We start from the raw sequence: 26,129 nt of genomic DNA on the forward strand, positions 1-26,129 counted from the left end.
GAAAGATCTTTGGATCAGTACCTTCTGTGTGGAACCTATTCTGTTATTCTGTAACCTGTTTCACAAGAAAAAGTACTAAATCTGCAGGTATATTTGCATAACTAAATTTGTATCTATATGTATGACATTTTATATACATTTAGTTAAGGGTTACATTTCTTTATTCTTTCCAAATATTATTCTTCATTTTGTTTGTCTTTAATATGAATCATGGTTCATCTGACTATCAAAATAAAGTCTCTAAAGTATAATAATAAGATATGAAAATAAGACATTAGCTACAATTTATCAGAAGCACTTTAGTATGATAACCAATGAATGTAAAACAGAAGGTAAGATACTGACATTTACTACAAAGAAAAATTGTCCCAATTGAGACATAAATAACATATCTAATATAATTGACTGCCTGTTGTCGACAGTATCTAAAAACAATACATTCTTCATATAATAGTAAGGATTCCATAGTTCTACTTTATCTACTTTTAGAGGAATTAAAATTCTTAAACAGCCTCAAATAGGAAACTCTTCCAACTATTAAAGCAGATAAATTCTGTAAGTTCTTCTTTCCTTGTAAATCACTTCTAAAAGGTGATAGAGCTAGTATTCATTGAGCTTCCACTTGGTAGCAGTGCCCTTGGTAATGTATACAGTATTTTTGTAGCCCTCAATGCCTAAGAGTCAATGTTAACAGAGAAAACTTAAACACAAAGATGTTAGCTGAATTTCTCACAACTAATAAAAAGCACATCAGCTTTCAGATACAGGCTCCTCTGAATCTTCATCCCATGTTCTTCCCTATAAAACATGCTGCCTCAAAATTGGAAGAGACAATCTGATCACGTTGAGTATAGAATTCTTCTAAAACAAACCTGCTTTGAGTTGCTAAACATGTACAGAAGTAGGTATCATGTAATTTAATAAATCATATTAATTTGGCTCTTCTAAAAATTATGCAGAAAAGTTTCCTCCTTGTTTCTTGATCAGTAGACCTCATAGTGTGTTCATAGACCCCCTCAAGGCACTGGGGATACAGATGTAAACAAGACAAATATTGCACACATCCTTGTAGAATCTACACTGGAATCAAAGGAAATAGGCACTAAACTTTCACACACAAAAGTGACAAATTAAAAACTATGAGAGTGCTCTTAAGGGGGGAAAAAAGGTGACGGTCAAATAAGTATTAATAAAAGCACAGAGAAACGAGGAGATGGGCGGTCAGGTTTTCTATCTGCTAGCCCTCAGTTCCTGTCAACACATCTATTTAGGTGTGTGGGACAGGAGGAGGGTGGATTCAAAGTTCACCCTGAGGTTTCTCATTTGGGTGACAGAAGTTTTGGTGAGCCGGGGAACCATCAAGAGGAGTAGATTTGAAGGTGAAGATAATGAGTTTGAGCTTGTGGGGAGTGGAGATTCCACGGATGTTCTGATATAATAGGGTGCAGAGGGCAGCCTTGGGGAGTTTGGAGACAAGGAGCAAGATAGGAGTGGGAACCTAGAGTAAGATGTTAGACAAAAATAGCAGATAAAATTCAGCTGACCTCAGCCCACTAGGTTTAATTTGAACGTGAGCAAATTGCTTAAATGGTCTCTGTTGAAAATAAAAGCTAAATTGAGTTAACGTTTCCCCAAGTATCTGCCTCAAAATCTACTTCTGAAAAAGACATGTGTGTCTCCGAATAAGCAAGTAATCAACGAAACAAAAGTCTGGTCTGCTGTGGGTTTGGGAAGCAGTTTAAATGAAGTTTGAAAAGTGCCTTTGCTTTTCATTCCAGTGTGCTTCATTTCCCAAAAGTTATTGGGACATGAGAGTTTTCTCTTAAGAAGTATTTTATGGAAATGATATTCCTCGGAAGACCTGCTGGGAAACACTGAACCATCTAAATGCTGATAATTAAAAATATCTCCAGGACTGGTGGCAGAGTGGAGCTTAGTCGAGAGGGCTGAAACTGGGGATAGTGAAGTATATATTTGCATTTGAGATGATTGGCAAGTTGGCCGAAAGTCACGGGGAAAGAGAGAGCTGTGTCGACAGACAGCTCATCAGCAGAAAAACAGTGGGAAGACTGAGGTTTTGAAGATTGAGATGAATTGAGGAGGGAATGATTCCAGACAAGGAGATTGTCTAGGACAGGAAGCTGATAGGGACATGAATGATACAGCCGCCTGAGAAATCGACAAGAAAGTGTGAACCTGAGAAACATTTTGAGGGACGGAATTATGGGACTTGGAAATAGATTAGATTAAAAGAAGAAAAAGCCAAAGATAACATACAGTTTCTGGCCTGGGAGAAGAAAGATACACAGAAGAATGAAACCAAAACCCTAACGGTATTATGGCTAAAGCATTTCCCTACTCCCTGCTAGATTTCTAGAAAACAAAATACAACAAAATACAACACTGTCTGGAAGTGCGGTCATAGGCCATCAAGTGTTTTTTCACTTACATAGCATGGAACTACGGACACAGACCTAAAATTCCATTTTCACAGTGTTATGGACAGTCTGAATGTGGTCAGATGTAGGCCCCAAATCTATCAGTAGACGTTAACCATGCTGAAATTAATTTTTTTGTTCAGTCTGCGCAGAAGAAGTAGGAACAGTTCTCCAGTCCCCTGCTTTAAAATGCCCTCCTTTAAATCTGGCTTTTACGGTGTCAACTTTCAGCAACAAGCCTGAAATCACACATTTTCCGATTCTAGGCAGAGATTCATTTTAGATGTATTTGTCTCCCCACCCCCAACGTGTTAGTGCCCAGTGCCCGGGGGGCGCTCTGATGACACCCTTTGTTTTACCTACAGGGAAAAGAAAGTCCTGTTTTTTTAAAAAAAAAAATGCATGAATTGTGTTTTCTTTTTACAAACACACACACACACAAAAAAAAAAACCTTCTTGCTTGCTTTTCTTTGCCCCAGGTGACATTTACGAAGAGGAAATTCGGGCTGATGAAGAAGGCTTATGAGCTGAGCGTGCTGTGCGACTGTGAGATCGCGCTCATCATCTTCAACAGCACCAACAAGCTGTTCCAGTACGCCAGCACGGACATGGACAAGGTGCTGCTCAAGTACACGGAGTACAACGAGCCGCACGAGAGCCGGACGAACTCGGACATCGTGGAGGTAAGCGCACGTGCAGCGCTGGGCCATCCTGAGCTGAGGCCTGGCCTGGCTTTGTCACCGCCCCCCCCACCACCACCGCACTCCCCCACCCCCCCGCTTTTACCCACGCATCCACCCCCACGCACGCACAATCTTGCTTTGGAGGCACGTGTTTATTCTCCCACTCGTTCCTGTTCCCATCACGCAAGTGAGTGAGAGCGTGGCAGAGACCGTCCACGAGTGTTCCTGACTAGCCCCAGCCCCATTGTGCGCTCACTCAGGAATTTCAACCTTCGGGAATCTTTGGGGCCCCCTTCCCCGTCTTCTCGAGTTGGAATCTGGACATGCCTTGCCCATCTTTCAAATTACTTCTGTTGGTTTCCTTTTTTTTTTTTTTTAATTTTTTTATGGTCTAGGTAAAGGGGTTACGATAGCGTAAAAGTTCACTGTGTGGATGTTCAAACTTAACTCTACCCTCTGCCACCAAGAGACTCAGGACCCTCCTCCACTGCCCCTATATCACCTCTAATTCAGTCTTCAATTCCCCCTCCAGTTTTCTCTCTGTTAATCTGTTTGGGGCCAAAGAGCACAAAAGTTAAGGCACTTGCCTTGTATGTGGCAATTGTGGTTTGAAGTGTGCCACCACATATGGACCCCTGAATGCCACCAGGAGTGAGCCCTCAGCACTGAGCTGTGAGTAGCCCCTGAGCACTATTGGATATTGCCCACCTGTCCCCTGCCCCAAGCCCTGCCAAATGTTGATTTATTTTTCAGATATAGGCTAAAGTATCCCATCATAGTCGATGCAAAATACAGTGTTTTAAAGAAATTCACCCCAAACATAAACTTCACTTTTATTACTTTATGTTTTGTCTTTCTACTTCATTCTTCCCAGTGCATTCTTGCTGGGAAAGTAAAAGCGATTATTCTCCTGGAAATGTTTTCCCATAAAATTATATCATTTAATATAGCAATGAAAACTGTTAATACACACAGCATCTGAAATCTGGTGAGAATGAATTTCTAAGCATTAACTTCGTGTTTTTTTTCAAATCAGATTTCAAACCTTGTTTTATTGTGCCAAAAATAAAAAAGTGTAATGTTAAGACTCAAATATGTTTGAGATTTGCTAGCATAACACTGCCACACAGTTTGGGTTTAAACTCTTAAAATGTTTCTAGCGTGTATCTTATTTAAATACTATTGCTTCATTGTCCCTTCATTGTGCCTCTTCCCAGACCAAAAAGGAAGAGGCATAATGAAGACTATGCCCATTTGTCTGTCTTCCTTACCACCCTGTTGTCTCATGGTTTCTCAGAATTAAGGAAAAATTACAAGTGTCTTCAAAAGTTTCATTCATAATCAGTTTGCCAGAGTAAAAGCCATTCTGCATTTGATCAAATTTTATGGGAAAAAAATGTTAATCCTGTTCAAAGTATCTGCCTCCCATATCCATCTTCCTTTTACCCCTTACAGTTGTCTGAACAGGTCTTATCTCTTTGTTTTTATCTAAAACTCTTCAAAACTATTGAACTGATAAGTTTTTCCTGACAAAGCCCAGCAAAGAATCTGAGAGAAACAAAATTGAATGACAAATTGACTTAATATGATATATTTCAGATTTGTAGTACTCACCATTACAGTTTCTTATTGACTTCTAATTGTGTGCTTGCCTTAATCTTGAAGTTTAAAATGATTTTTCACACTTAGCTGCTGTGTATTCCACATAGTATTTTATTCATGTATACATATAAATTTTAAAATATGTAAACAAACATCAATATGAAAGAGCTAGTTAATTTTCAAATCTTGTGGGTATTTTTGTGTTTGTCTGCACTGGCATTTAACATTTAACCATTTAAACATTTACCATTTAATCTATGTACATACACATTTAACCTAAGTCCCAAGCACACACACACACACATGTAATTCTATATTTATAAACCATCCTCTTACCAAAACTGTTACAACAAACATGTCAGGGTAACAAAAGAAGTCATTAACATGGAGTGAAATCCAGTAGGATCATATTAGCTTAAAATTAAAAATGGTTGGGGTTGGAGCAGTAGTACAGCAGGTAGAGTGTTTACATACAGTCGATTTCCAAAATCCTGTATATTCCCCATTGCACTACTAAGAGTGATTCCTAAGTGAGAGCCAGAAGTGAACCCTGAGCATCAAAAAATTTAAAAGAAACTTAAATGAAAATAGTTACCAGATTCTTTACTTATTTTATTAAACAAATATTTAATAATCTTCTTATTTGATCTATCTTTGGTTTATAATATTATGGAATTTCAAGAAGATTGAATCAAACTACCCAATGTGTAATCTGCCATCAAAGTCCTGGGCCATTCCACCACCTAAAATATCCCCCATCCTCACTCCACTTTTTCTCAGGCAACTCCCATTGTTCTCATAGAGCCTAGGAGTTTGTTCTTTTATTTATTTCCAGGTTTATTTATTGTTTACCCTTTGGTTTTTCATATCCTCATGTGTGAAAATATCAGTCATTGCCTTTACCTACTTTGCTACTCAGCTCAATCACTCAAGATCCATCTGTTGGGCCAGAGAGATTATATAGGAGGAAAAACACCTCCTTTGCATGTCATGACTCAGTTCCCGGGCACAAAATGTAGTCACCCAGGACCACCAGTGATCACTCCTGAGCTGAGCATAGAGCCAAGAATAGCCCTAAGCACTACAGGGTGTGAAACACCCTCTCATCCCATCACACACCCCCACCCCCATCCATTTTATCCATAAGGTTTTATTGTAATGGCAGGGAAGTATTCAATTGTTTGTATATACTGCGACTTCTTTATTCAATCATCTGTCACTTCGTTAGTTTTATTGGTTGTTTCCATATTTGGTTACTGTAATACTGCTATGAACAAATATCCTTCTAAACATTCTCATATCTTTTGGGTATATGGTCTGGGAAAGATGTACTGGGTCATGGGAGTATTGTCATTTATATTTTTATCTTGCTATAGAACCTCCATACCATTTTTTATAGAGACTGCACCAACTTATAGTACCATCAGTGGTGTACCAGGATATCTTTCTCTTCATATTCTTGCCAACGCTTGTTCCTTCCAGTCTCATGATTGGAAGGGAGTCGAAAGATACAAAATTCCCCTTGTAAAGGCTTTGCTGAGAATAATATGTGATTTAATAATGACAAAAAACATACTCTTAAGACTTTCATGAGACTTCACATACTTTGGGGTCTTTCATGTTCTTGGGCAGTTGGATATCTGAAACAGATTTCTGGTTCTCTTGCTGTTTTCCTTTTACTTCCACTTTTCTCATCTCAAAAATGAAGGCATTGATTTAAAAGTTTTTAGAATTTAATTCTTTGAAAAGCAAAAGGCAATACTTTAAAAGAGGGTAAAGCAACATCTCTATTGACTTGCACTTAACATCCCTAAATTAAAGCTCTGAATCTCTGAAAAGACATTTTGGGTTTCTTAGGTCAAATCCAGAGCTTTGATAGCCTAAAATAGAAAATCTTTGGATAAAAAAAATACGTAGTGAGTTTGCCTTACTCGACTGCCACAATCACACATTTTCCACCTATTTAACTTTTTCCCATTTTAATAAAAATAGAGATGATGGAAAGGGATAAGGGGTAAAATTCTTATGCTTCATTTCATGAAATTTGCCTCACCAAAAAAGTGTTTTCACAGTATCAGTTCTTTGAAATTAATGTAGTAGAGATTCTTGGAGAAGAAGTGGAAAACTGAAGCTGCATTTGTAAGAAGTTTCCTATAGCAATTTTCTCTTCGGTGTTAGGGATCGAATTCAGGGCCTCATACATTTAAGGTATACACTCTTTAGTCAAGCCACATCCTGGCTTCCCACATGATCCTCATACACACTAGATTTTAAAATCTCTGCAGCATTTAAGACATAAATTATGTTGAAGGCTGAGAACCTGTGGGACATAAGGGACTTGAGAAATTTGTTCTAGAATGGCTCTAACATGAAGTTGAGAGTTTAGGTAGTTTACTACTCTCGGGTAAAATTTTAAATCCTATTTATTTTAATTTAATGGAGTACATTTAACTGAGTAAGTTTAATGAGGAGCATAATATGTTTCATGAAGGGTCATTAGTTTTATATTTCCCATTTGGACTATTACCCCCTCTCCCTTAACCTTCTGAAAACAGTTTACTCACAAGAAAAAAAAAAAGATCGGTCGGGAGAGAGAAATAATATGATTCTAGCAGTTAAGACTGAAATAAAAATTTCTGGGCCATACCAGAGTAGTGTTACAGGGTCATAGGAAATTGTGCAGTGTGTGGGTGTTGAAAAAGATTCCTTCTTTTAGCAAAAAAAAGCTCTGCGTAATTATCATGTCTTTGCTTGATAATTAGCACTACTGTTACAATAGCACAAAGACTTACAAAGACTTAACAGACAGACTGAGATAGTTTTTTTTATTATTATATTATAATGCCGCTTGAATATCTGTTTAGGTACAATACATAAATATGCCAGACTTAGTAAATCTGTTAAATTTTTAATCCATTGGTTAAAAAAAAAGTTATTTCATTTTTTAAAAAAGACCTTCCTTTGAAGAAAGTCCATTTTATTTAAGTTTCTGACAAGTATACAGGATACTCACCCAAAAAGTGAATAGCTGAGACTGTTGTGAAATTCAACAGAAATTCTGATGCCACTAGGCAGCTGCCCCTTAACTTTCCCAATGGTCTAGCTCTACTCCTGACTGTCTTGCTCAGCTGCTTTCTGACCCTGGCAGTTGGGGTATTGAGCACTTCAGAGTGTCCTGAAGATCACAGATTCCACAGGACTTGCTTCCAAGCCATTCCTCTTAGCAATGATTTAGCAAGTGCTGACTTATGCTTAGCCTTGTGCATGGGATTCTGAAATAGTAGAAGACAGGCATTCTTGTTGAGGATGTAAGAACATATCAAAATCAACTTGGGACCAGTTGGAGGAACATGGAGCATTGAGCACAGCTCCTGAAGTGAAAGGCCTCCATACTCAGACATTTTCTAACTATAAAACCTAAATGTAGCCTCTGCCAGGAAGTAACCCTTCATCTCCCATTGTCTTCGAGCAGTGGCACAACTCAATTCCTTTCAGCTCTTTATCCAGTGTGAGTCAGTAGTTGAGTGACTATATGTGAAGGATGTCAGGGAGCCTGACATGAGCTCTCTGCTGCTCCCTAGGAAATAAAAACAAAAAAGACAGATATGACTATTACAGAAGAAACCTTTTATTCACCATTGTCCCTGTAGAGGATTATTAGTGATTTTTGTTCAGTTTGTTTTTACTTTTCAGATACAATGATAGTGCAAAAACATTGAGTACGGGGGTAGGGGTGTGCAGAGAGAGATAGTATTTAGAGGTAGCTTCTTCTGTCACCCAAATCCTGCTTGGATTTAGACATCTAAGAATGGTTGTATCACAGTGTCTTCTTGCACTGTGAGAGGTAAGACCTGAATTAGGTCTGGAAAGACCATAAATCTCTGAATAATTTTATTCGATCACAATGCCACAGGAGGATATAGAAAAACTTTACATCGTTTGGTGATAATGTATGCATGAAATTTTTGTTGAAAAGCAGCTGCAGCAAATGTGGGAGTAAGCGTCTTTACAGACTGTATTATAAAATTCAGAAATAGAGTTAAAACATAAAATATAAAAATATTTATATGTAATAATTACTGGATCATATCACCCACATTATGGGATACAGAGAAGCAAAATAAGGGACAAACAAAATTTTAAAAACAAGCTTTTGGACTCTGACCACAGAAATGATGTTCCCAGAAGGGAAGAAATCGAAGAGGGGAGGAATTTTGGTATTTTGGTGGTGAATGTGGTGTGATGACATGTATTTAGAAGAGGGGTGAAACTGTACCCCTAAAACATATATAAAACATATAATAATAAAGGCCCTCCCGTTGATCATCAATTTGCTCGAGCGGGCCCAGTAACCTCTCCATTGGAGACTTTGTTGTTACTGTGTTTGGCATATCGAATACTCTTGGTAGCTTGCCGGGCTCTCTGAGAGGGGCGGAGGAATCGAACTCGGGTCGGCCATGTTGGCTGCGTGCAAGGCAGACGCCCTACCCACTGTGCTATCTATAACATCTTATAAACGAACATCTCAATTTAACTTTTTTCTTTTTCACTTGAGCTTTCATTATACATAAACCAATGCAATAGTTCTAGTCTTATTCTTCTAAAAATATAGATATAAATTATTTTTATGATTACTCTATATGTATACAGGTTTTTTTTAATGCTTTCATTTGTTTGGTCATTTGTTGAATTTTCTTTCTTCCATACATTCTCTGGAAATAGATTTGCTGGATTCCTACCATGTCCTACGTGCCATGGAATGCCTGCAGATATAAATAAAACAAGGCCCTTCAAGGACTCTTGGCCTTAAGATGGCTCACAAGGCTGTGTATGATCTAGCTCTGATATTTCTCTTCCTTTTAAGCCACAACTTTTGTATTTTTTTCCTCTACTTATCATCCCCACCATTACCATTATAATCGATTACCAAAACATGTTTATTGTCTCTTAACTTCTCCACTCCTTGTTTTGTCTTCTGCATTCTCTACTAAGTCTTGCTTGGCTTTTACATATTAGTCACTCAAATCATTTCCCGATTTGTACTTTCGGAAAGCCTTCCTGAAACTCCCCATAATTTAAATTAGGTGCCCTTTCTATGTTACGGTCATGCTGTGCTCTATTTTTCCTCATCAGAACACTAGCAAAGCTGTTATCTGTTGCTTGTTCCATACTAGATTTTAAACATCTAGAATCCCAGGACAGGGTGTATTTTATTTTCCATACTATCTACAGGAACTAATTTGAGGTCTGGGCATTTTTACAACCTCAGAATTTATTTGTAGACCAAATAAACAGGAAAGGCAGTTTACAGCAGTATAGATTATATAGATTGTCATATAACATGTTAAAGTGTTTTTGGATATCCAATAAAATAAGTAAAATTTGATTAATTTTATTAAAACATTTCAAAAAACTAAAATAAACTTAGGTCTGTGTTGCCTCATATAGTTGCCGCTGGCTACAAATGACTATTCACATTGAAGTGAATTAAAAATAGATAAGATGTTCGATTTAGTTCCCGGTTTGAACTAACCACATTTCAAATGTTCATTAGCCACAAGTGGCTAGTGGCTAGCAATGAAGCTGACAAGAGAGAATAACTTGATCATCACAGAAAGTTTGATGGGAAAGATTTAGTCTAGAGTGGAAAGTGAAAAATGAGGCATGAACATTATTCTCAGTATGTGTTTAAACTGAATACAGGCTCCCTAATTCTTTCTTAAGATGCTTGGAGAAGTTTATTCCTTGCTAGAATATTTAAAGACATGAGGAGTTTTTGTGTTTGCTGCAGTTACCCAATTCAAGGCAAGCAACAACAATGTAGGTAGAACTTTCAAGGCTCAAGAACTAAGCTAAAAATTAAGAAAACAAATAATTGTGTTCTCAGGTCCATAAGATGAATTCTTCAAAGTGAAATTTGAGGAGGGTTGTGTCAGAAGTGAAATGTAGCCTGGAGATTGTAGAACCAAGAGCATAAGGTTCATTTTGAGAGACACTGATTTGTAACTGCGCATCCACATCAGACTAGAAGCACATTTTACCCCTAAACTCATAACCTCAGGCAGATGGTCAAGTTCCTTCCTGGTCAGAAAGCAACTACAAGCATTCCAGGCTAAACTGGAGTGCTGTGTCCAGAGCTGAGTAATGGTACTGGTAATTTTGTTTGTTTGTTTGTTTGTTTAGTTTGAAGTTTGTGTCCAAAAACGATGGTAGTTTTCTCTAGTCTGTGCTTTACGTTTACTTGAAGCAGCATGGTCCAGTATTTAGCTTTATAATTAAGAAGGTCTTTTCTTCAGAAAAGCAGTTTCATGGCTTCTTGGCCTTTTTGTTAAGACCAAGTGTAGAAAAGCAGTTTCTTCCCTTTGTGAAAGAATTTTGAGAAATAATAATCTTGGAATATATCAGACAATAAAATTTTATTTTTTGTGTATGGAGAGGAGCTCCCAAGCATTTCTTGGGGACCCCTATCCCAACTCCCTCCTCCAAGTACATTTCTACGTGACACTTGGCCACTAAACTGTATGATGCAGTGCTTGGCCCTTGGCTGGCAGTGTACCACTGGCTGAGTCCCCACTGTCAGGAACTAACATAGTCACACCATGGTGCCGGGGGAGAAGACATGTGGTGTCAAGGATGGGAATTGGGTCCTCTGCATGCAAGGCCTGTGTCCTGACTCCTGAACGACATTGCTGTCCGAAGACTTGCTTTTAGCTTACTTCTCATTACCAACATCTCAGTAATTCTCTTCTGCCTACTGCTGCTTTAAATGCATAATTACATCTTAATATATAATATTCAAAAAGGAACAAAGTATTTACACCTTCCATGATGAGGCTTTGAAGGAAGAAAGATGGAAAAGTGATTTTGTGAAATTTACTTTGGTAATTTTTTCTAAATTGTAAATGTTCATTTTTGTTTACATATCTTTAAAAGACCTCTATTAGTCTCTGTAAATCACATTTATATTTGTTCCCTAAAGTCTAAAAGTAATGGGTCTAAAAATGCATTTACATTTCTTATAAATAACAATAGAATTTTATATATTGAATTTGAACACCCATTCATTTTTGAAATAATGCTCTTGCTTAATTTGCATATATTTTGTAAACACAAAAAGCTGCTTCACATCTTGTTTATTAAGAAAATAATCATTGTTGAACAAATAAAGTGCTTGTTAGATTACTTAAGTTATATGCAAAAAGCAATAAAACTAAATTTTCTCTCATCTGTTATTATAAGCTCTAATGGCTTATAAGCATTAGTACTAGCATTAGTACAGCATCAAAAGAATATTACTTAATAATGATAGGAGTGCAAAAGACAGCCGTTTTCAAAATATACAGCACTTTTGTTAGTGATGTAACTTCCTTAACATTATCAATCACCTTGATTTTATCATTATTTTTTAACACTAACCTACTTGAACCAGAACAACCAAGGTCCTCATGTGTCTTTTCCCATGGTTTCTGGAGATAAAAGCAGAGAAGTAAATAATTAGACTGGATTATAATTGCCCATTTTTTGAATAGTATTTGCTGATTTCGTTTGGCTTCAAAGTTATAGATACAATATCAAGTATAGAACTGTCTTATTTCTCAGGACTGAATATTGAAGATATAACTGTAATATTAAAACATGAAGTTTTGGGAATAATTTCAGAGTTCTGCCTAGAGTCAGAATAAAATATGGTATCTTTTCATCAAAGGAGGTTTATAATTTCACTTGTGTCATCATTGATTTTATAAATTATTATTATAAATCTGTTTTCCTTTCCTGAAGGATATGTTTTATTTATCTCTCTAATGCCAGCTGCCAGATCAATGTATGGCATGCTAGAAACATTTAATCACTACTTTACATATATATGGTTATATACATGAGGCAACTTACTGATGATCATTGTAGTCTAAATAAAATTTACCCAGATGTCTTCATTGCAGACAGATGTGTTCTAAGTCAACCAGAAATAATAACATTTGTTGTTGCTAAGAAAAAAAAACAACTAGATACAGGAGACCACATGGAAATATAACTTTTAGTGTTACTTAGATTGCTAGCAGAAAGTTGAAGACTTTCAAACCAATAACCATTGGGCCCTGGCCAAGAGAAGAGTAATCTTTAGGTACTTCCTGAGGTTTTGATGTGAAGGATCAGTGAGTCTCAGATGAAATGCCTCTGGCCCTGTGTGTATGAACAGAACCTTGCTGAGGAGTTCTTGATTCACAGAGTCTGAGGCAGGACCTCTGAGTGAGTTTCTGCCAGGTTCCCAGGTGAAGCCGATGCTGTGTTTGAAAACCAAACTTGGAGACCTTGCTTTCCAAAGTACTAGTTCTCTGTACCTGGAGTTCAGAGTATATTTGGTGACCATTTCATACAACTACATTATAAAATAGAATTTTTAATTATATTTGTGAGACTAATGATTTAGCGAGACCTATGCTTTTCTTCTTTTCTTTTATGAAGTGTATTATAAAAAGGTTGTTACTCAGTGATGTAAGTGATTGTCGTGAACTCCACATCTCCAAGGTCCACTCCTTTGTGATCAATCGTATTAACTATTAGTGACTACCTGGAGTATGTTGAGGAAAATTCTGGACCACACTCTGGACCAGTGTAAAATGATCAGTCAGTGGTGTCCCAAGGCTGTGGACAGTCCTAGTATCTCAGTTTTCCTTGTTTTCCTTATGATCTAAATAATTCATAAGAGGGAAAGGAGCTAAAAGATGATGAAAGAGTTAAGGTACTTGTCTTGTACACAGTAGACTCCACTTTGATTGCCAGCCCCACATATGGTACCCTGAGCACCTCTAGAAATGATTCTTGAGCATAAAGCCAAGTATAAGTCATAAGCACCACCAGGTATAGCCCCACAAAAACAAAATTAATAAGAATTATAATTTTGAAAAATTCATAGGATATTCTGGGAGTGACGTTAAGACCCCCATCATTAAAGACTATAATTAGGTGAAATGTTTCATTGTATAATGGATTAGATAGATAGATTATATTACTGGAAATATATCTCATTCTGCTAGTAACTGCCATCCATGCTTGTCCCTATATAATTTACTGTATTCTATTTTATTCTGAAATTTAGCCTGATGGAAGTTTGACTAAGGGGGGAAATTACCTGTCAATTATTTCTAAAGGTCATAGAGTTAATGACTAGCTAGGAGGTTAATTAGATTCTGAAAGCCTCTTCATATCAATTAAATCTCTTATCTTTATGTTTTAGTAAATAAACTCAGTAACTATTTAGAGCTTCTGGGTAATTTTTTTCATATAAGAAAATATTATTATCTGCCAAAGCCTCATATATTAATTAATAATGCTAACGCTTATTCCAGGACTTCTGGATTGAATGCTTTACTTTTCAAAATAGTAATATATGTTTATCCTTCGTCATAACCAAATGCCATCACTCTGACCTCCAATGTAACATTTCAGGGAGAAAAACTAAGGTTAGCTTTCCCCCAAGACTGAGCTACTAACCTAATAATGAACTTCACGTCTGTTTCTTCTTAGTTCAAAATACTAAACTCCATCAAATTATTGTACATGTTTGTAAATAAATAGTATCTTTAAAGATTATGTTCTAACAGTGATAAATCTAATCTTTTCTGTCCTATGAAATCCCTTTGGAAATGTAACCAGTCAGATGAAATGATGTAGATAGACACTAATCAATAAAGAAGCTAATAGCTATGTAGTTGCTTAAATCAATTAAAACTCAAGAGTTTCCTTCCTCAGTCTCATGTGAAGCGCTGAGTAGCCAGGTGTGACTGGGACCTCCCATTGGTCAAGGCACGTTCAGAAATGCCCAACACCGAGAACCATTCAGTGGAGCTGTTTTGATGTAAGCAATGAAACTGGTGAATCTAGGGTCCTTGTTTCCTGAGAAATGAGCTGATGGTTAATGGATACGGCATAAAGGGCTAGAACACTGGCATGGTTCCAGCACCATCACAACTTTCATTCCTACCCAAACACTCACTGGTCCCCGCTGTACACAGGGTCAGAGCCAGGTACAGTTACCCATTCCGGAAACCCAACCAAGTAATTCAGTCAGCAATTCTTCCTGGACACAGACCATTTCTTAAAGAAAAGGTGATGTTGGAGAGTAAGAATTGAAGATGGAGGGAACAGTGATGCTTGGAGTTACCTTGAGAAAGAAGAGAAAATAGAGGAAGGGAAAGAAAACAAGATTTTTTCCCAGCAGGGCATTGAAAAGAATATCCTTATGGGAGGTTTCTTCTGATTTTTGCTCTGTAGGTATGTGAACAATTTTATCTTCAGTCCAGCTTCATGATTGGTAAAGGTAAAAGCCCTCCCGTTGATCATCGATTTGCTCGAGCGGGCCCAGTAACGTCTCCATTGGAGACTTTGTTGTTACTGTGTTTGGCATCGAATACATCACAGGTAGCTTGCCAGGCTCTGCCGTGCGGGCGAGATACTCTCGGTAGCTTGCCGGGCTCTCCGAGAGGGGCGGAGGAATCGAACTCAGGTCAGCCATGATTGGCTTCTCCTTAAATGTGGGAGTTCTGAAATAATTGTTTTGATGGAGAAAGGAAACCAGACGGTGGAATTTCCTCAAGACGATAGCCCAGCCATTATCAAGAAAGTTCAGACTACCCCTTTAAATTTTGCCTTTTGGAAACAGAACTTTGAAAGGCCCATAAATTTGGAGTAAATTAAGTTTTAGTTGTAGAAAATCATTACACAAACGTTCTCTGGAACAAGGAAACCTGGCGCAAGGCAGTTAAGCTTCTGGGGCTTCACATTCCTCTGAGTTGTCAACCCTGAGCCTTCCTCCCTGGGCTGAGATGCTGATTACAGAGTTCATAGTAAACAGCCACGTTACAAAAGATGTTTTTTATTTTCAAGATCAAGGGGAAAGTTCAAGTAATAAAAACTGTTTAACCCTAGGAGAGGCAACAAATTCTAAGTTTAGGAATAGTTATCTAAAATGTCACATTAGTAATTATCATTCATGACAAGCTATAGCTCTGGTTTTTAAATAACTTAGCATTTTAAACACATGAGACGATCTCAGAGGCCAGTGAGTTGATTATCTCTTCCAAGGCATTTATAAAATGTTCTCTATGTGCAGAACATTGTGCTGAGCGTGTAAGAAATGTGAGAACTGATCATGGCACGTCCACTGCTCCCCCTGGCCAGTAACTCTGTGTGGCCGACACATGCACAGGGGTTGTTCTTTCATCAGATATGATGAAGACCATGCACCAAACATGCAGTATTATCTTCAGCGCCTCTGTGACTTCTAACAGTGGCCTGAAGGGAGTGCAGTAGGATAATGAGGTAAATGTATATCTCCCGGTGATTTAATATTTTTTTTAATTACAAAGATCAGCTCCCGACATCTTGTAGACAAAAGAATGACTTTGTGTAAGAAGAATAAGTTGATCTGCAAATTGTTACCCATTTAGAGTAAATAGGTGAATCTGTGAGCTAGAGAGATAGTACAGCAGGGAAGGAACACTTGCCTGGCCCAGATCCAACTCAGATTTTATTCCTGGCTCTCTGAGTGGTCTGGTGAGCCCCCCAAGGGTGACCCCTGACAGGAGTAAGCACAGCCAGGTGTGAACCCCCAAAAAATATATAATTACAGAATGAAAGTGACAAAAGGTGATGATACTCAAAAATAAGAAGGAATATAGATATATGAAAATTGACTTATGTGTCATGTGTAAATGTAGCTCCCTTTATTCTAGGCTCCCATTGGCACTGAAGTTTTTAATATGTGATTTCTACGTAAACATGTGGTTATAATTTTTAGAGAAATTCTACAGAAAACAAATATTAGAAAAATGCAGGGACTATGATTGCTTTTAAGTTTGATAGAAGTTTCTGCTGAGAATGGAAACTTTAAAGTTACCTCTCATGTCCTTGGTTTGATTTTAGAAGTGTCCCCCCTCCCCTCAAATTCTAAAACCCCTCCCTCCCCCCCCCCCCACATCTGGCTGAGAGGCTGGAAAATTGCTACATGCTTATGTAACATTCTTATAACCTAATGGCTCTACAACTTTTCTCGCAGTTTAATCATTGGAGAATGTTCTTTGTTTTTGTAGTCACTGTTTCACATAGTAACAGCTTGTTGTATTTTGGTCTGTTTGCCAGAGGGTAGGTTTATTTTTAAAACCCTGAACTCTGAATTTTTCTTTATTTTTCCAAGATTGAAAGCAGCTGAAATGCCTGGAGTTACAGGTTGAAGGCTGCTTCACAATATGTGAAGGGAAGCTTCTTTCCCTCCTCCCTTTGTGTGTGTGTGTGCCTGTGTCTGTGTGTCTGTGTGTCTGTGTATGTGTGTCTGTGTGTGTGTGTGTTTAAATTTTTTCCTAACAAATGTCTTCTAACTGGTAGTTGTCTAAAAATAGAAAGCTGCCTAACTAAAAATAGCCTGGCTCTCCGTCTTGCCAAGGAAAATGGAGAGGAATAGGCGTGGAATAGGAGGCTGAGTAATCCAGTTCTATTCATTGAGAGAAACCTTTGAGAATGCGGGCGATGATAAAGTGCCCTCAAAAAACCACAGGCCTGTCCCTTTCTTCAGACTTCTAGGTGCCAATAAACATTTTAGCCCCGGGATACATTTTTTCATAGGTTGTAAACATTTTCTGAAAGACAAGTCTTTGTTTCACAGAACCTGACAGACTGCCATAACTAACTAAACTTTCCTAGAGGTCTTAAAATTTCATAATTGTAAGATGTATTTTTTAAAAGCATCTTAAATGAAAGTATTGTAAAATAATGTACATCATGTAATAATTAAGAGGAAACTGCTATAATAAAAGCCGCTTACTGCTTGCAATTAAATTCAAAACTTTAAAGAGTTTCGCAGAAAGAAAATTATCCCTGTGACTCATTGGAGCTAAAGAGAGCAGCTGACTTATTTTAGTTTAGCTCCCTTGGATATAAAATTCTCTTGTTAAGCATATATATCCCCTTGATATACCAATATTTAGTCTTTTTCTTACGATTATAATTTTCACCCAGCACTTTTTCACTTGCAGTTTGTAAAATGCAGTCAAAATTACCCTGAAAAAATAATGATTCGAGACAAGGAGAATTTTCAGTTGAAAGAAATGGAATTGTGAGTAAGTCAGAAAAAAGACAGAGCCCAGTTTTGCAATGGTAACGGTTTGCCCCCACCCTGGCCCCATTTTGTTTTGCTTAAGTAATCTGAATAACCAGGTCAAACATAGCAACAGGGTGTGGAAATATCAGCACAGTTCACGGGGTTGCACGGGTCTGAGCATTGTTGTGCTCAGTTCCTGTAATGCTGCTGGTGATAAGACTCTTGAGACAAAGGACGATAATTGATGGAAAGAGACTTAAATCATTGCTAGAAGAATCAAAGTCCTTGTACTGTGTACATCGACTCTTCTAGTCTCCTTCCGTCTTGTAAAGCATTTTGTCTCCTTGCCTGGTGGCCCCCTACTGCTCTTTGTAATGGATGCAGACCACAAGTGATTCCTTCATGCAGAATACAGGGTGTAATTGTGTCTGTGTGGTGTATTAGTAATTACCAAGCTGAATTCCCATATTGTATCTTTACTGCAGGCATGGAAAAATAGGACATACAACCCTGCATAACCATTTTCAACCTAGATAGTGAGCCACAGAGAGTTGTGTTCAGACAAAGCCTTTTATAGGCACACTTTTGAACAAAATTTTTATTGTTGATTCATTAATGCTGTTATACAAGATAAATTTGAATTGGGGAGAAAAAAATCACCTTTAATGTTATAATCCTGATTCCCAGAAAATCTTTGTAATATGGAAAACATTTGGGTTTTTTGGGTTGCTAAAATCATTTTATTATTTCTAGAAATAGACCATTTTTCACCATACCAGAATATCATATAGAGATAGAACATGAATTATTGCATTAAACAGATTGTATAACATTCACAGGCATCAAATAATGTCCTTGTTTTAGTAGCGCTTTTACCATAAATAGTGATATTTTCATCCATCATTTATTGATCTTGGCTCAAACACTGTTAAACTTCAAAAAAAGCTGACAACAAAATTTTGTTACAGTAAGCATGTAAATTAATAATTAATTTCTCTGCTATAAAATTTGCATCCATCCTTTATGTATTATGTAGCTGATATTGATTTGGCAACCTAATCATTGGGGATTTGAAATGTCTACAGTATTATTTATTGGGAGTAGAAGCCAAAAGAGCAGAAGAGGGTTGTTTTAAACAAGAGAAAATATGTTTATTCTTTGCCTCAAATGCTTATGATGGTTAAGAATTATTGAATATGGAAGCAATGAAATTCATATGGAAATTTTATTACTTACCATCAATGACATTTGGTTTATTTGTGAATCATTAGGACATGCAAGATTTTAATTAAAAGTGGCCTTCTTTGTAAAGTATGCCTATTTTAAAAGTTTATTTCCAGTTTTATCTGGTCACATTTTTGTTCAAGTAGATTCCTAGAATGAATGAAAGTTTGTAATGATGCTATGAGAGACAGACATTCGAAAGACAAGGTCTGTGACCTTGTAGAACTTAGTCTAGTTGAAGTAGAAAATACACAGGGCAATGGACTAGACAGAAGAACACCTGTAAGGTGTTTAAGGGAGTCATCAAGTGGTGTTTGGGAACATTGGTTCAGGTACTAGACCACTTGAGTTCTTATCCTATTTCCATTGCTTTCTAGATGCGTACTTCCATATAAGTTACTTGATCTCTTTTTTGCTTCACTGCCCTCATTTGTAAATAGGGGTTAATAATTGTACTGTGAGCGTAATTGCTAAGTGTATTCGATGATGAGCATTTGTAAAATGAAACAGAGTTTGGCACAGACATGATAAGGTTTCTGGTGATATGACGACAATGGTAAGGGTGATGGTGACTTCCTTATAATCGCATGATAATTGCTGGGAAGCAGAGTGTAGTTATTCTTCGTCTCAAATAGATCAGATTTAGGAAGATATCTATGTGAATTGACCAAGAGGATATAGATGAACATTTTCAAAGATCAACTTTCCAAAGATCCAAAGAATCAAAAGAGGAATGAGCAAGAGAATAAAATCTACTGCCGGGATATACATGAAATGTTCACAAATAGAAGAAGCTTTCAAGGCAAATAAGAGCAGTTAAACCAAATACTCCAAATGTTTGGTGTATAATTAGATGTAATACAGTGAAAATGAGAAGGACACTCTATGGTCTTAAGCTATTGAACAGCATAATGAAAATCAATTCATGAAAATTATTCTACTGGCAAATCTAACTACATAGAAACAATTTAGTTGTAAAGAGTGGAAGTACCAAATATTTTCATTTTTATAGGTGACACACGTATATGTGTGAATACTAAACAAGGCCTGATATCTCTCCTCAGACTTACATATTTCCAGTCATTTGTATCACTCTATGAACATCATGATTATAATATAAAACACATTGTTATGAAATTTGCATGCAATTTTACTTTGTACTAATAGTATGGACAAATTTTTCTCTGAGTACTATGTTATGTACAGTACGTAAAGGAGCAAATTATAATGACCTCAGGAAGTATATTTAACCACGAAAGTTTCACTATGTCAAATTGAGAAGAAATCAGAATCTATATATTTAGAAGTTACTAATGCACAATTTTGAATTGCCATATCAAAAGGTTCAAAATTCCGAATGAAAAACTGACAAATATAAAAACCTAACCCTGACCCTTTCATGTTTATAATCCAAAAGCCCAGCCCCTTTCATTGAAAGACTGTGATGTTGAAATCAGGACAAGCATAAGTTTTGGAGTCACACAAACCTGATTTTCATCACCATCACTTTGTGCTTTTAGGCAAATTTCTAAACCTCCATTCACTTTTAGCTAACTGCACAATGGAATAACGAATCATCTAACTATTGGAGTTGGCATAAAAGTGAATTTACATAACCTCACTGTATAACTATTTAGTACATGTTGGGAAGTAATACTCAGGAACATATTTACTGCTGCTTCTTCCTACATGTATAAATGCAGGCAACATAAACATTTCACTATTTTGAGAAAGAGAGAGACATAGCAGTTGAAATGACTATATTTTGTGACAACACGTATACAAAAGTCACAACCTTTAAGTGTAGTAAATGTCTAACTTTCTTGTTGTGAGGTAAGGAATTTTCCAAAGGTAAGATCTTCATTATACAGATTTGAAAACTGGGGGAAAGATAGAGAAATATCAAAAACCAAGAATCAACTCTGAAGTAAAGTCCAAAGCAATATAAAAGAAAAATAACAGGACTGCTGTCAAATAGAAGGGCATTCCCCCGCCCCCAATTCTGTTGTGAACTCTAATAGAGCTAGGATATAATTTATTCCCCGGTGTTTTCTTTGAACGATTAGGTATCCAGGGAAGAGTGCATTTAGACAAATGAATGGAGGTGGGGGTAGGTTGAGATTTTAAGGCATTGAAAATAATTAGCAAAGCTAAGACCTGCGAATCCCTACATTGCCAATTCCTTTTCTGCTGCAAAAAATAATAATAATAATAATAATTGATTTCATTAAAGCACTAGCCAGTCAACAGTATTTAGTGTGATGATGTTGTTAACAATAAAAAAATGCATACCTTACATTGCTTCTAGTGTATATCTTTGCCCTGGTTCCCTCAGTATTTTGATGGCAGTAATGATACATTCTCTTGGAAGTGAGCCAACAACACTCTAATGTATTACACACTTGGCTTTGTTCCAAGTGAACAGGTGTTTTAAATATTCCAGTCACATATCCACAATGTATATAGCTACCGGGGAAAGGATATCATTTCTGAGCCACTGGTGTTCGTTTGACACTCTATTCCGCACCACACCTAGTTTGCACTGTGAAGACTTGGCAGTGATGAATTAGGATTTGAGGACCGACAACCCCCAGAGCCCTACATTTACTGACAGGAGGTACAACAAATTTGAAGTTCTGACCTCTGGACCTCTTGTGCGGCTCCTGAAATCAAAGCACTTGCATTTCAACTTAGGAGAGAAGAGGGAATATGTTAGTACTCCCTGTAACTGAGCTCCTCCATGTATACTGTATTTAGTGCACCCCATTACTGCAAACCAACTCTCCTGGGGTCTGAATGGAGACTTGGAACATACTTTCTTCCAGAGGGGGAGCAGAAAAGATAAAATAGCTAAACAGAAATACATCTATCCAGAAATTATTGTGAGTGCTGTAAAGATTCTTAACTGCAACATAAACATACACACACACACACACACGCACGCGTGTGTGCGCGCGCGCGCACACACACACACACACACACACACACACACACACACCCCTAATGGGAGGATCCATAACTTCCATCTCACTGTGCCTAAATTCCTGTGTCAGATCAACAAAACTCTTCATTGATTTCTAGCTGTTCCCTTGACTTCAACAGCACAGTAATGCAGTGAGTTGTAAGGCGAGGTTTCTAACTTCCCCCGGCCACCTGCTTTAACTTCATCCCTCATCTCTGTATAGATTGGAGTTCTCTGACCATTAGTCGATAGTGTGCATTACCTCATGGAAACAGACCTTGAACTGTGTTTTGCTTCCTCTTTTAATGGGACTCTTTCCCCTCATCTTTTAACCGTGGTCTTTTAAAAGAAGTGTGCTTCTTTTCAGAGGGATGGTGATGGCTGTTTGAGGCCTTTAAAAACTATTAGGTGGTTAATATGTGGGCAATATTATTTATTCAACAGAAAAAAATGACTTTCAGCCCCCATAAGAAGCCAAGAATGATCATTGTAAACTTCTTTTAAATCACTGCAACTTTGTTTAATTTTAATTTTCAAAACATCCAGTTTCTCATCTGAAATGCTCTGCATATGGGCCTAGCTGGGGAGCCCTCCAGAGAAAACAGGGCCAGCCAAGCCACTGCGGAAAGCAAGTCAGTGACTGTGGGTGGCATTTCTCTGCTGACTCAGGGCGATGCCAGCCCTTCCCCAGGTTTTTACTAACAGTGCAGATTTTCTGACAAGATGCAAAATCCTGGTCTTGTGATTCTTGAAACTTTCCTGCAGTTTCCCCTCTTTTTTCCTTGGAACGTTGGAAAATTGTCACTTAAGATCACTCCTTGAGATGTTTTCTGGGGGAAATTGGGGACCTTCTACAGAACTTCTTTTACTTGTCCTCTCATCCAAACTGTTCATGAAGTACAGTACTAAGCTTCATTTTGTAAATGAGATAAAAGGGGGAGCTTATGTATCTGTGTTTTAAAAGGAGAATTGTAATGCATACAAAGTTTCTGCATGATCCTCATGCAGAACCTTGCCCCAAGAGAAGCAATAGCTTCTCCATAAAATATGTATTCCTCCTTTTTCAGCTGCAGTGAGTTTCATCTCTCATGGTGTCCCTCAGCTACTGAAAAAAAGCTAAATGAACAGCAAAGCAGGTAGCTGGTATCCAAAGAATCAAGGCAACTGAAAACCATAAATCAAATTTCTTTTCTTAGTAGCAGAGAATTAAGATTCTTCCTAGTGTTCTTTTCATCACTGCAGAAACTTACAGTTCATTTTACTTAGAAAGATACTGCCTAAGTGTTTTTGCAAGTGAATTTGTTCCTGGTTTTTGAAAATGCAAGAGTCAAAAAAGTTAAGCAACCTATCTTTGCCTTAGATTTTCAACAGCTTATTTCTCATTTTAACTAGGTAGCTGCAGCCAGTGTATTAAAGGGACCTTTTCTGCAATTCACTGGATATTATGATAAAATAAGAAAATAATCCTTTAGGTTGGTAAAATTCTTTCTACTCAGGAGAAAGCAAATTTTATTACAGAATATACCCCTTTTGAAAAAAATTAGACTCACCAAACATTTTCACCAATTTCAGCTGAGGGTAAAGATTTGAAGAAAACAGGAGTAACTGCGGTTCTCTTTGTATTTGATTTACAGAGGCAGAGCAATAAAGTAAAAGTATATGAGTACATTAACACAATTACACTCAGGATCCTTCCTTCCTTCCTTCCTTCCTTCCTTCCCTCTCTTTTATTCCATTTTTATCTGTTGTCACTTATTTTGCCTCTCATTCTTGTCATTTCTTTTCTTAAACATATAATCTCTGCTCTGTTTCATTTCCTAGTATTCTCTCTATCTTAGGTAGCATTGTAGCATATCCAGGGTGGCAGGACACAGAACTTAAGAGAGGTCTGCATTTGTCTGATATGTGAGATCATGAGAAATGATCTTTTGTGACCATTTTTTTGTGCTTTTGTGAACTTATATATTGGTAGAAGATCACAAGTTCCTATCCAGTCACATTCATAGCACAAGGGAAATGAATCTCGATGATTTTGATAGCAATTACTCATTTAATTTGGAAACAAACTCTGGGAGTGCGGGGGGGGGGGGGGGGGGGGAAGAAACTTGCACTTAAAATGACAAAGTACTGCTAGGCCTATGTAGGCCTTGATTAGCATTTGATGTTAATAATATAAAACTTTCCCAAACATTTGTTATGAGTTGCATTTTATTTACATCTATTTAGTCTAGTAGTTAAGATCCCAGTTTGCCCTAATGGAAAAATATATTAAGTGTTTTCAAAATCTGCTTTAAATGTGAGTCCTGCTTAACACCTAATCATTCCATTCGGTCCATTATTGTCAATACTAATGGGAAAGGACACTTAATATCAATATCGTGCTCATTTACTGCCCGAGCCCATGTGCTGTTTGCACGCACGTGGCTGAGCAAATGTGGCATCCAAGCACATGTGGCGCCCGCATCTTTCCTTTAAGATGTATACTTTCATGCTTTCATGTCTAATGCTGGGATGTGTGTAGGGGCTCTCTCTGCCCTTGGAAAAGTCCTCACTCTCTCCTCAGCTTGTTACTCTCCACTCTCTCCCACTCTCTTTTCCTCCTCTCCTTCAAAACCCTCCAAAAAAATCTGTTTTACTTAAAAAAAGAAATCAATATCGTAAATTAGCAGGGACTATAATTTGAGTCCAAGATACAGGAACCCCAGTAACAAACAAGTTAGGAATCCAGAAGCGAGTCCCTGCAGAACTCTGAGGGTGGTCCCCAACTGAAATGCCAGTGATACTGTTGATGCCCATCCTGTTCAAATACTCTGTCTATTCTTCTGGAGCCACCTGAAAATCATTTTGTTGTTAGAAAAGCAAATCGAGGCCCTTTGATGAATAAGCTCAAGATTCATTTTAATATATGATTCTAAAAGCCAGGTGTTCTGCCTGCACTGGTGGAAACCAAGGCAGTGGCTAGAATGACACGGACACATTTCCTGACTAGAGCAAAAGCTTTGGAAGGCAGATAGAGATCGAGCAACAAATAGCCTGAGGGGAGCTGGAGCAATAGTACAGTGGGTGGGGCTTTTACCTTGTACACAGCCAACCCAGGATTGATTCCCAACACCCCATGTGGTCCCCTGAGCACTGCCAGGAGTAATTCCTGAGTGCAGAGCCAGGAGTAAGCCCTGTGCACTGCCAGGTGTGACCCAAAAAGCAAATAGATAACTAAATAAATAAAAGAAAAGAACAGCCTGAGGATTCTGAAGCACTTTGATTTTGAAGCACAACTTTTTTTATTTACAGAATCTCCTTTTGTGTGGGAGTTGGGGTGGGAGGCAAGAGAGGAGTTGGTGCCTGAGGAACAGCTTTATGACAGAAAGCAGTTTCCTTGCAAGTGTAAGAATGTGAGGGTACTCCCAGGTGCTGTCTGAATCAGCCTGGTGCTATCCCTGGCCTCTCCCCAGAGTGACTGAGCTCTAGGACTCAGAACCCTGTGTGACTACACAGCTGCTGAAGGCTAGAACAGTGCCGAGCTCCTCAACTGAAAAGATGTGTGAGCATTGAGACCAGGAGTGCAACCCCCCCATCCACTTCATCCAGTTCCCCATCCAGAACCCCACAGTGACCCCGATGAGCATTATAACCAGAATATGCAGGAGAGAATGAGATTCCTAAGCATCGTGCAGCAAGGCCACAGCCCAGCTCTACCCCCTGCTTCCCCGTTCTTAGTCATTTTAAGTAACAGTGGCGACCAAGGCAGGGAAGGGGCCTAATGGACTTTCTTACTAGGCAGGTTCAGAGAGACAGTACAGCGGGTATGACATTTTCCTTGCACACAACTCACCTGGGTTTGATCCCCGGCACCCCAATGCCCCCTGTCCCCGCCCAGCCTGCCTGGAGTCCCCTGAGGATCGCCACTTTACCAATCCACACATTCTGCTTGTGGCAGTCATAGAGCATAAGTAGATTATGTTCATTCCTCTAAGCAGTTTTAATGTGATTAAGAGACATAAAACAGTATAAACTTAGAAAGACAGTGAAGAAGAGAAAGATTTAATTGGAGGACCTTTGGCCATGCCTCCTGTGAGGATGATATGGTTTGTTCCCCGACCAGTTGAACATCAGGTAAGCCAGTCTAA

At 37.9% G+C, this 26,129-nt stretch overlaps 1 protein-coding gene across 8 annotated transcripts in view; it reads left to right on the plus strand.

The window, feature by feature from the left end:
- The window catches only part of MEF2C (myocyte enhancer factor 2C), a 155,081-nt gene that overhangs the window by 72,295 nt on the left and 56,657 nt on the right, over nt 1–26,129 (plus strand). For all 8 annotated transcript variants that reach the window (XM_056112392.1, XM_056112389.1, XM_056112391.1 and 5 more), the window contains exon 3: nt 2,918–3,121. In XM_056112392.1, coding sequence (XP_055968367.1) covers nt 2,918–3,121 — 204 coding nt within the window. The remainder of the gene's footprint in view (nt 1–2,917; nt 3,122–26,129) is intronic.

Source organism: Sorex fumeus, unplaced genomic scaffold (assembly GCF_029834395.1).
Source record: "Sorex fumeus unplaced genomic scaffold, SorFum_2.1 ptg000018l, whole genome shotgun sequence".
Taxonomy (NCBI): Eukaryota; Metazoa; Chordata; class Mammalia; order Eulipotyphla; family Soricidae; genus Sorex; species Sorex fumeus.